This window comes from Osmerus mordax, chromosome 22 (assembly GCF_038355195.1).
Source record: "Osmerus mordax isolate fOsmMor3 chromosome 22, fOsmMor3.pri, whole genome shotgun sequence".
Classification (NCBI taxonomy): Eukaryota; Metazoa; Chordata; class Actinopteri; order Osmeriformes; family Osmeridae; genus Osmerus; species Osmerus mordax.
In genome coordinates this window covers 920239-932655 of record NC_090071.1, presented here as the reverse complement: position 1 = coordinate 932655, position 12417 = coordinate 920239, and the positions used below count along the sequence as shown (strand labels likewise).

Here is a 12417-nt window from a genome sequence, read left to right as displayed (position 1 = left end):
TAACCCTGACCTGGAGAACACACACACACACATCACTAACCCTGACCTGGAGAACACACACACACACATCACTAACCCTGACCTGGAGAACACACACACACACACATCACTAACCCTGACCTGGAGAACACACACATCACTAACCCTGACCTGGAGAACACACACACACACATCACTAACCCTGACCTGGAGAACACACACACACATCACTAACCCTGACCTGGAGAACACACACACACACACACACATCACTAACCCTGACCTGGAGAACACACACACACACACATCACTAACCCTGACCTGGAGAACACACACACACACACATCACTAACCCTGACCTGGAGAACACACACACATCACTAACCCTGACCTGGAGAACACACACACACACACATCACTAACCCTGACCTGGAAGACACACACACACACACATCACTAACCCTGACCTGGAGAACACACACACACACATCACTAACCCTGACCTGGAGAATACACACACACACACATCACTAACCCTGACCTGGAAGACACACACACACACACATCACTAACCCTGACCTGGAGAACACACACACACACATCACTAACCCTGACCTGGAGAACACACACACACACATCACTAACCCTGACCTGGAGAACACACACACACACATCACTAACCCTGACCTGGAGAACACACACACACACATCACTAACCCTGACCTGGAGAACACACACACACACATCACTAACCCTGACCTGGAGAACACACACACACACATCACTAACCCTGACCTGGAGAACACACACATCACTAACCCTGACCTGGAGAACACACACACACATCACTAACCCTGACCTGGAGAACACACACACACATCACTAACCCTGACCTGGAGAACACACACACACACACATCACTAACCCTGACCTGGAGAACACACACACACACACATCACTAACCCTGACCTGGAGAACACACACACACACACATCACTAACCCTGACCTGGAGAACACACACACATCACTAACCCTGACCTGGAGAACACACACACACACACATCACTAACCCTGACCTGGAGAACACACACACACACATCACTAACCCTGACCTGGAGAACACACACACACACACATCACTAACCCTGACCTGGAGAACACACACACACACATCACTAACCCTGACCTGGAGAACACACACACACACATCACTAACCCTGACCTGGAGAACACACACATCACTAACCCTGACCTGGAGAACACACACACACACATCACTAACCCTGACCTGGAGAACACACACACACATCACTAACCCTGACCTGGAGAACACACACACACACACACACATCACTAACCCTGACCTGGAGAACACACACACACACACATCACTAACCCTGACCTGGAGAACACACACACACACACATCACTAACCCTGACCTGGAGAACACACACACATCACTAACCCTGACCTGGAGAACACACACACACACACATCACTAACCCTGACCTGGAAGACACACACGCACACACATCACTAACCCTGACCTGGAGAACACACACACACACATCACTAACCCTGACCTGGAGAACACACACACACACACATCACTAACCCTGACCTGGAAGACACACACACACACACATCACTAACCCTGACCTGGAGAACACACACACACACATCACTAACCCTGACCTGGAAGACACACACACACACACATCACTAACCCTGACCTGGAGAACACACACACACACACATCACTAACCCTGACCTGGAAGACACACACACACACACATCACTAACCCTGACCTGGAGAACACACACACACACACACACATCACTAACCCTGACCTGGAGAACACACACACACACACATCACTAACCCTGACCTGGAAGACACACACACACACACATCACTAACCCTGACCTGGAGAACACACACACACACACATCACTAACCCTGACCTGGAGAACACACACACACACATCACTAACCCTGACCTGGAAGACACACACACACACACATCACTAACCCTGACCTGGAGAACACACACACACACATCACTAATCCTGACCTGGAAGACACACACACACACACATCACTAACCCTGACCTGGAGAACACACACACACACACACACATCACTAACCCTGACCTGGAGAACACACACACACACACATCACTAACCCTGACCTGGAAGACACACACACACACACATCACTAACCCTGACCTGGAAGACACACACACACACACATCACTAACCCTGACCTGGAAGACACACACACACACACATCACTAACCCTGACCTGGAAGACACACACACACACACATCACTAACCCTAACTAACCCACGTGGTGTGACCTGGAGGGAGAGGGTTGGCTGATACAAGGCACACACACACATTACACACACACACCACAGACAGTCACACAGACACACTCACTCATACGTGCAGTCACTCACACACACACAAACACACTGTTGAATCCTGTAGTCATCAACCTAGATAGAGGGATCCTACCTGATCGGTCATGAGGAGCAGTTTTATAGCCTGTCAGGTGTCCAGGAGCAGGGGAGAGAGGGAGAGAGAGATAGGGGGAGAGAGAGGGACAGAGAGAGATAGGGGGAAAGAGGGAGAGAGAGGGAGAGAGGGAGAAAGAGAGAGAGGGAGAGAGAGGGGGAGAGAGAGAGAGAGAGAGGTGGAGGAACAAGAGGAGGTGTCAGATGAATGTATACATGAGATGTTCAGATGTATCACCATTTTCACAAACAGGAACATGCCTCTGTACCGTGAAACTGAGCCAATCAGACTTCGGACCAGACAGTGTTTCTGCTGCACTGTGTAAACCTGGGAGTTGAGATACTGTTATTATAGTTAAATACAGACCGTTCCTCGACACTGAAACACTGTTAAGAACTACACGCTTCTGATCGTGGGTCTGCTGCTGTGCCTTCATTCAGCACATTCTTTTGTCCAAAGTGCAGTACCGATGAGGCACACAGGAAGTCCAGCGAGCTGTACCGATAAGGCACACAGGAAGTCCAGCGGGCTGTACAGATGAGGCACACAGGAAGTCCAGCGAGCTGTACAGATGAGGCACACAGGAAGTCCAGCGAGCTGTACCGATGAGGCACACAGGAAGACCAGCGAGCTGTACCGATAAGGCACACAGGAAGTCCAGCGAGCTGTACAGATGAGGCACACAGGAAGTCCAGCGAGCTGTACCGATGAAGCACACAGGAAGTCCAGCGAGCTGTACAGATGAGGCACACAGGAAGTCCAGCGAGCTGTACAGATGAGGCACACAGGAAGTCCAGCGAGCTGTACCGATGAGGCACACAGGAAGACCAGCGAGCTGTACCGATAAGGCACACAGGAAGTCCAGCGAGCTGTACAGATGAGGCACACAGGAAGTCCAGCGAGCTGTACAGATGAGGCACACAGGAAGTCCAGCGAGCTGTACCGATGAGGCACACAGGAAGACCAGCGAGCTGTACCGATAAGGCACACAGGAAGTCCAGCGAGCTGTACAGATGAGGCACACAGGAAGTCCAGCGAGCTGTACAGATGAGGCACACAGGAAGACCAGCGAGCTGTACCGATGAGGCACACAGGAAGACCAGCGGGCTGTACCGATGAGGCACACAGGAAGTCCAGCGAGCTGTACCGATGAGGCACACAGGAAGTCCAGCGGGCTGTACAGATGAGGCACACAGGAAGTCCAGCGGGCTGTACCGATAAGGCACACAGGAAGTCCAGCGAGCTGTACCGATGAGGCACACAGGAAGACCAGCGAGCTGTACCGATGAGGCACACAGGAAGACCAGCGAGCTGTACCGATAAGGCACACAGGAAGTCCAGCGGGCTGTACCGATGAGGCACACAGGAAGTCCAGCGGGCTGTACCGATGAGGCACACAGGAAGTCCAGCGGGCTGTACCGATAAGGCACACAGGAAGTCCAGCGGGCTGTACCGATGAGGCACACAGGAAGTCCAGATGACCAGTCCCTTGTTTGTGGTGAACAGATAAATAAAATAAGTTGTCAAAGTTTTCCCACCTATTTTGTCTCCCTTCTTCAGCAGTGTGTTGGAGCGCTCAGTCTGCCTGTGAGAGCCGGGCTCGCCCGCCCCCCTCTCCACCAGGTACTGCACCTACAGAGGTCAGAGCATACCAGAGGTTGGCTGAATGAACGTGTGTGTGCGCTGACTGACCGTGTGTGTGTGTGCGCTGACTGACCGTGTGTGTGTGTGCGCCCAGTGCAGCCAGGTCCAGCGGGGAGCGTCCTGTGCGGTCCAGGTGGTTGATGTCGGAGCCGTTCTCCAGCAGCAGCTGAGACACGCCCCTGCGGCCCTTAAGACACGCCCACCCTAGCGCCGACACCCCCTCCTGGTCCACTGAGGACACGGACGCCCCTGGGGACACACACACAGACAGGCCCGCGCAAGATACTGGTTACTTTTGGAATTACATTAACTGTCACGTTTATAACAAACCAAATTTAAGAACATCAATTCAGAACGAAGCGTGACCTCTCACCCTTGGACAGCAGCAGGTCAGCAGTGGTCACGTGCCCCTCACTGGCTGCCACCATCAGAGGAGTGCGACCCTGTTTGTCCACCGCCTCGATGTTCGCCCCATGCTGCAGGAGCAGCTCGGCTACCTGGGGGAGGGGAGGGGGGGAGAGGGGGGGGGGGGGCAGAGAGAGACAGATGCAAGAGAGTTACTCTGGTAGTCCAGATTGCGTTGAGCTTTGACAGAGAAGCAGGATGACCTCTGACCTGGGCGTGGCCATGGCGGACGCAGCTGAGGAGAGGGGTCACGCCCCGGTGGCTGGCCTGCTCCACGCTGGCCCCCTGCTCCAGCAGGAACACACAGGTCTGCAGCCTGCCCCGGGCAGATGCCACACCCAGAGCTGGGGGAGAGGAGGAGGGGGAGAGAGGAGGGGGAGAGAGGAGGAGGAGAGAGGAGGGGGAGAGAGGAGGAGGAGAGAGGAGGGAGAGAGAGGAGGAGGAGGGAGAGAGAGGGGGGGGGAGAGAGGAGGGAGAGATGAGGGGGAGAGAGAGGAGGGGGAGAGGAGGGGGAGAGAGGAGGGGGAGAGAGAGGAGGGAGAGATGAGGGGGAGAGAGAGGAGGGAGAGAGAGGAGGGGGAGAGAGGAGGGGGAGAGAAGAGAGGGAGAGAAAGGAGGGAGAGAGAGGAGGGGGAGAGAGAGGAGGGAGAGAGAGGAGGGGGAGAGAGAGGAGGGAGAGAGAGGAGGGTGAGAGAGGAGGGGGAGAGAGAGGAGGGGGAGAGATGAGGGGGAGAGAGAGGAGGGAGAGAGAGGAGGGGGAGAGAGAGGAGGGAGAGAGATGAGGGGGAGAGAGAGGAGGGAGAGAGAGGAGGGGGAGAGATCACCTCTTTAGCAGCTTCTCATTTGCATATGTCAAAAGTACGACAGCTAAGAACGTTTAAAAATAAATAACGTGACAGCGATGATGGCTCCGGGCTGTGAAACGAGGAGACATAACTGCCACTCAACTGCTCCTGTACTTTGCCTTGTCATAACATTTGATCACTGGTCTGGAACTAACGTCATGAGCTCAGTCCTTGTCCCCAGCAGGGCCAGGTGTCGGGTTAGACCTGGGACACCTGGCCTCTCCTGTCTCCCCAGAAACACTGGCCAATCAGAGCTGTGTGTTTGAACCACAGCACTGGAACACTCAGCTGGGTGAGCGCATGGAAGACAAAGACACACACACACATAACCACACACATAACCACACACATAACCACACACAGACAAACACACTTACACACAAACTTTTTGATGATGGGAATTATGAATAATCAATAATAAAGCAACTTTTTTTAAGATACAGTAATGTTGTGTATTTGTCCTTACGTGATGATGTAAGCACACCCCGTGATGATGTAAGCACACCCTATGATGATGTAAGCACACCTCGTGATGATGTAAGCACACCCCATGATGATGTAAGCACACCCCGTGATGATGTAAGCACACCTCGTGATGATGTAAGCACACCCCGTGATGATGTAAGCACACCCCGTGATGATGTAAGCACACCCCGTGATGATGTAAGCACACCCCATGATGATGTAAGCACACCCCATGATGATGTAAGCACACCCCGTGATGATGTAAGCACACCCCGTGATGATGTAAGCACACCCCATGATGATGTAAGCACACCCCGTGATGATGTAAGCACACCCCGTGATGATGTAAGCACACCCCATGATGATGTAAGCACACCCCGTGATGATGTAAGCACACCCCGTGATGATGTAAGCACACCCCATGATGATGTAAGCACACCCCGTGATGATGTAAGCACACCCCGTGATGATGTAAGCACACCCCATGATGATGTAAGCAGACCTCGTGATGATGTAAGCACACCCCATGGAACTGGTCTTTCTCCAAATATCTGAACATTGTGGACATCTGAACTGCACCGACAGGAGGTCATGTAGTTAAACTGCCCCAGTTGGGCAAGCCGCCAGCACACTTCACCCTCTCCTCAGAGACTGCACCCTCTCCTCAGAGACTGCACCCTCTCCTCAGAGACTGCACCCTCTCCTCAGAGACTGCACCCTCTCCTCAGAGACTTCACACTCTCCTCAGAGACTGCACCCTCTCCTCAGAGACTGCACCCTCTCCTCAGAGACTGCACCCTCTCCTCAGAGACTGCACCCTCTCCTCAGAGACTGCACCCTCTCCTCAGAGACTTCACCCTCTCCTCAGAGACTGCACCCTCTCCTCAGAGACTGCACCCTCTCCTCAGAGACTGCACCCTCTCCTCAGAGACTGCACCCTCTCCTCAGAGACTTCACCCTCTCCTCAGAGACTGCACCCTCTCCTCAGAGACTGCACCCTCTCCTCAGAGACTGCACCCTCTCCTCAGAGACTGCACCCTCTCCTCAGAGACTGCACCCTCTCCTCAGAGACTTCACACTCTCCTCAGAGACTGCACCCTCTCCTCAGAGACTGCACCCTCTCTAGATGATCCTAGAACACATCCCTTGGCGGCCATTTTGCATCTAATTACCCGTGAAGGACAGACCCACACCCACACACAATGTGTCTGTCAGCATAATAACCTGCAGTTAATCCCTAACCCTCACTTAACCACTAAAACAGTGATGTCATGCACTCATAGGTTCTGCACAGCTACAATGTTAATACAGTACAGCCCTGCCATGTTACATAGTAATGACTTAACTGCTCCATGAAGGGAGGACTCCAAGGGGCAAGATTATTAAAAAAAGAAACATTATGACCTAAACAGTGATTCAAGTCTGGATGTTTGTTTAATTGTCCTACGGGTAGAGGCAATTAACCACAAGAAATGACCTCTGGTTTCACCCATCTCTTCACACATCTAAAAGTCATCAATGAGATTTAATTAAGTTTGTATTCACAGTTGGCTGGTTGGCGCCAAAAGGCATGCACTGGATTAGAGCTTCCCAGCAACAGGAGCCAGTGGAAGCTGGGGTGATTCCATCAGAGCCTGTCAGATGGAGAAGTGTGTGTCTGGGCTCAGATTGTGTTAGGAGAGGAGGGGGAGAGGAGGAGATGAGGAGAGGAGGGGGAGAGGAGGGTGAGAGGAGGAGAGGAGGGGGAGAGGAGAGGGAGAGGGTGAGAGGAGGAAAGGAGGGGGAGAGGAGGGGGAGAGGAGGGGGAGAGGAGGGTGAGAGGAGGGGGAGAGGAGGAGATGAAGGGGAGAGGAGGAGAGGAAGGGGAGAGGGTGAGAGGAAGGTGAGAGGAGGAGAGGAAGGTGAGAGGAGGGGGAGAGGGTGAGAGGAAGGTGAGAGGAGGAGACGAGGGGGAGAGGAGGAGATGAAGGGGAGAGGAGGAGAGGAGGGGGAGAGGGTGAGAGGAAGGTGAGAGGAAGGGGAGAGGGTGAGAGGAAGGTGAGAGGAGGAGAGGAGGGGGAGAGGAGGAGATGAAGGGGAGAGGAGGGGAGATGACAGGTGGAAGGATATCCTAACTCAATAAGCCAGGTTCACTGCTGCTCTGCACCATAGTAGAATGTAGCCCATCACTTAATGTATTTTTCCCTCCACCATTACTTATATTATCCACGGACAACTGCATCACGCAGAGATGTAATGGCAGAATGTGTACCGCCCACAGACACACTAGCAGACGAGGTGCCATGCTGTGAAAGCTGCTTCAGATCTTGGATCATCTTGGCCTGTGTGGCAGGTGATTCCAAATCCACAACATAACTTCTCAAAAACATTCAAGGTTGTTTTCTAATGTGCAGCGCCGTGAAACACTCATTATTTTCATGCCAACTAAAACTGATTAGGCAGGTATTTCAGTTCCTGCCGTTTCGCAAGGGAGTGAAGGAATCAGAATCAGAATGGGTTTTATTTGCCATGAAAGTTTGCACAGACAAGGAATTTGCTTTGGCAGGAAGGTGCAAACATTAAACATATAGGAATCTAAAATTTAAATATGAGGACTAACTATACTAAGGGTACATAACTACCAAACTAAGGGTACACAACTTGCAATGGAATTAGATTGAAATAAACTTTACAATAAAAAACTGGGATGGGGGCTAAGAAGAAGGGAAGAACAGAGGGAGGGAGGGAGGGAGGGAGGGAGGGAGGGAGGGAGGGAGGGAGGGAGGGAGGGAGGGAGGGAGGGAGGGAGGGAGGGAGGGAGGGAGGGAGGGAGGGAGGGAGGGAGGGAGGGAGGGAGGGAGGGAGGGAGGGAGGGAGGGAGGGAGGGAGGGAGGGAGGGAGGGGAAGGACAGTACCTGTCTCTCTCCAGAGGGAGTCAGCAGCGTCTATCTGCAGGGTCACATTTTCATCCTTCTGCTCCAGCAGGCTCCTCACAACCTGGAGACCCAGTGTGTCAGCTGCATGGACCAGCAGTACAGCCGTGTGTGTGTGTGTGTGAGCCACTGGGACTGTAAAGGTAGGTAAAGTTCTACGAAGCACTTCTATATTATAAATATGTTCGTATATTAAACTAGTCCCATCAAACACACAAACCCAGAAGAACACAGGCTGCCTGCAGCTGTGAGGGTCAGGATGTGTCCTGCTGCTTGTCTGGGAGACGCAAGGGTTCTTACAGACTAACACAAAGGAACTTCAAAAAAAAAGTGAACATATATATTTAAAACATGGATATGTGTACATGTGTGGAGGTAGGAGGTGGGTCATACGTGTGTATGTACATGTGTGTGGGAGGTGCAGGAATCATACGTGTGTGTGTCCCATGCTGGAGGCTGCTGTCAGGGCCTGCTGACAGGCCTCCCTCCTCCCGGGGCAGCCCAGGAGGGCGTGGGGGCCCGGGGGGCCGTGGGGGCCCGGGGGGCCGTGGGGGCCCGGGGGCTCGGGCCAGGCCTGGCCAGGAGGAGGTGGATGATGTCTGGGTGTCCCTTCAGCCCCGCGTGGACCACAGCACACTGGCCCGACTTGTCCACATGGCTCACCTAACACACAGGGGTCAGAGGTCAGGACAGAACATGTTCACTTCCTGGTTTTCATCCTACAGTCACTATTGTCTCTTTAATGGCAGGTGACGCCAGAAAGAAATGCCCATCCTGGACGAACAATAACATTGTATTCTATTCATCTGTTTAAGAGTTGCAAAGCAAACCAATTCTTATCAATCTACCCTCCTCTTTTAACTCTTCCATTTCACAATTTTGTCTATTCTATAACCTATTCTACTATCTATATCTATGAAGACGGTGACCTTTGCCCCCTTCCTGCAGAGCAGGCTGACCAGTCCCGGGTGTCCGGCTGCCGCCGCCAGGCAGAGAGGGGTCATCCCCGTGTCGCTAGCCGCGTCCACGGCCGCGCCCATCTCCAGCAGAAGCCCCGCCTCCTCTGTGTGGCCCAGGTGGGCGTGTACCCCCAGCACTGGGGCTCGACCAATCACCTCCGTGCGCCAGGTGACGCTGGCCCCCGCCCATTATGAGCAGACGGCTCACCTGCGGACGAACAAGAGTGTCAGGGAGAGAGGGTGTGTGTGTGTGTGTGTGTGTGCTTGGAAGTGTGTGTGCATGCGTGTGTGTGTGACCTTGACGTTGGGGGTGTACAGGTTCCTGAGGGAGCCCAAAGCGGCAGACAGGTTGTCTGTGCTGCAGCTCACCCACAGAGCCTGCAGCACACTGGAGGACACCCCCGTCTTCTTACTCTGGCCCTGGGGACACAACCACAGCGTCAGGGGTCAGAGGGCAGGGGTTAAAGGTCAGGTTCAGGCACTGTGACCTAGGAAGACAGTGACTGCAGATCAAATAGACCCAGGAGCTGAGTGCACCAGCTGGGCGTAAAAAAGTTGGTCTTAACTCCTACGTCGGTCTTAGTTACGTCCGACTTTGTGATTTGAATTTACACCGAGTGCACCAAGCTTGACAGGCCACAGTCGTAGCTACGCCTGGTTTTAAGATGCGCGTCCTTGTGAAAATGCGAAAGCGTCGATCGTTGCCAAGCAACACATTTAAGAGCCACTTAGCTAGCCTATCTCCCTTCAAAACAAGCCATGGATTTAAAAAAGAAAGAAAAGGAAAATACATTTTACTGATAGAGAAATTAGAAAACTTCTAGAGTTGTTTACTCAGAATAGAAGCATGCTCACGGGGAAATGTAATAATATCAACACAAACAAACAGAAACAATCAGCTTGGAAATTGATCACCAATAAAATTAACAGTGTATTTGTGCGATCACGGACAACTTTTTCTGGTGTTGTATGGTATGGTATGGTGTGGTGTGGTGTTGTATGGTATGGTATGGTGTGGTGTGGTGTTGTATGGTATGGTATGGTGTGGTGTGGTATTGGTGTGGTATGGTGTGGTGTGGTGTGGTGTGCAGTTGTATGGTATGGTGTGGTATGGTGTGGTATGGTGTGGTGTGGTATGGTGTGGTGTGGTGTGGTATGGTGTGGTATGGTGTGGTGTTGTATGGTATTGGTGTGGTATGGTGTGGTATGGTGAGGTGTGGTGTGGTATGGTGTGGTGTGGTATGGTGTGGTATGGTGAGGTGTGGTGTGGTATGGTGTGGTGTGGTATGGTGTGGTGTGGTATGGTGTGGTATGGTGTGGTATGGTGAGGTGTGGTGTGGTGTGGTATGGTGTGGTGTGGTGTAGTATGGTGTGGTGTGGTGTGGTATGGTGTGGTATGGTGTGGTGTGGTATGGTGTGGTATGGTGTGGTGTGGTATGGTGTGGTGTGGTATGGTGTGGTGTGGTATGGTGTGGTGTGGTGAGGTATGGTGTGGTGTGGTATGGTGAGGTGTGGTGTGGTATGGTGTGGTGTGGTGTGGTATGGTGTGGTGTGGTGTGGTGAGGTATGGTGTGGTGTGGTGTGGTGTGGTGTGGTATGGTGTGGTATGGTGAGGTGTGGTGTGGTGTGGTGTGGTGTGGTATGGTGTGGTGTGGTATGGTGTGGTATGGTGTGGTATGGTGTGGTGTGGTGTGGTGTGGTGTGGTGTGGTATGGTGTGGTGTGGTATGGTGTGGTGTGGTGTGGTATGGTGTGGTGTGGTATGGTGTGGTATGGTGAGGTGTGGTGAGGTATGGTCCAGTACCTTGAATATGTGAGCTTTGAGGATGTGGTGTCCCAGCTCCACGGTCTGCTGCCGGTTCAGCTTCCCCTCCTGCCTGGAGAGCATGAAGGCCAAGAGGGCGTGGCCACTCCTGAGGGGCGAACACCAAGCAGCGCGGTTAGCAGCCGTACACACGGCCTGGGGCAGAGCTTAGTGGTTAGAGAGTTTGAACAGAAATCTAGAGAGGTGGCAGTTTTCCTCTGTGTTAGGACCGTCTGCAGGGTGAATACAGCTTCATTCAAACGCTGTTTTCACCGTGAGGACTGTTGACACAGTAACAAGCGAGAAATGCTTTTCTAACACTCAACCATCAGCATAATTATAGTCATCATCATTATCGTGTAGTTCTGGCTGGTAATTCACTTCAATTTAACCACCAGAATTCCCCTCTCTCATCCTCCCCACGTAACAGGAACTGACCGGGGGTCACACAGGAAGTCGGTGCTCTCTCCATCAGCCCTCCAGACCAGCCACTCCCTGAAGGAGGGGTGGAACATCATACGAGTGCCGTCTCTGCGCTTCACCTGCAACCAGGAAGCAAACACGTTCTACCTGGGTGACCTGTGTACAACATGTGTGTGTGTGTGTGTGTGTGTGTAACAGAGGTTATAACCCTGTCTTGTCTCATGAGCCCCCAGGGTCCCCCTCTCCTCCTCCCCCCCTCTGCCTCTCCCCCCTCTCCTCCTCCCCCCTCTGCCTCTCCCCCCTCTCCTCCTCCACCCCTCCCCCTTCTCCTCCCCCCCCCCCCTCCCCCCTCTCCTCCTCCCCCCTCTCCTCCTGCCCCCTCTCCTCCCCCCCCCTCCCCCCCTCCCCCCTCTCCCCTCTCCCCCTCCCCCCTCTCCCCCTCCCCCCTCTCCTCCTC

At 53.1% G+C, this 12417-nt stretch overlaps 1 protein-coding gene across 1 annotated transcript in view; it reads right to left on the bottom strand.

Moving 5' to 3' along the window:
- The window catches only part of LOC136966425 (protein TANC1-like), a 35343-nt gene that overhangs the window by 5472 nt on the left and 17454 nt on the right, over positions 1–12417 (bottom strand). The window contains 13 exon segments of the mRNA XM_067260931.1: positions 2505–2534; positions 4043–4136; positions 4222–4397; positions 4522–4645; positions 4764–4897; positions 8758–8839; positions 9209–9357; positions 9360–9438; positions 9705–9917; positions 9919–9942; positions 10032–10154; positions 11538–11646; positions 11976–12079. Coding sequence (XP_067117032.1) covers positions 2505–2534; positions 4043–4136; positions 4222–4397; positions 4522–4645; positions 4764–4897; positions 8758–8839; positions 9209–9357; positions 9360–9438; positions 9705–9917; positions 9919–9942; positions 10032–10154; positions 11538–11646; positions 11976–12079 — 1441 coding nt within the window.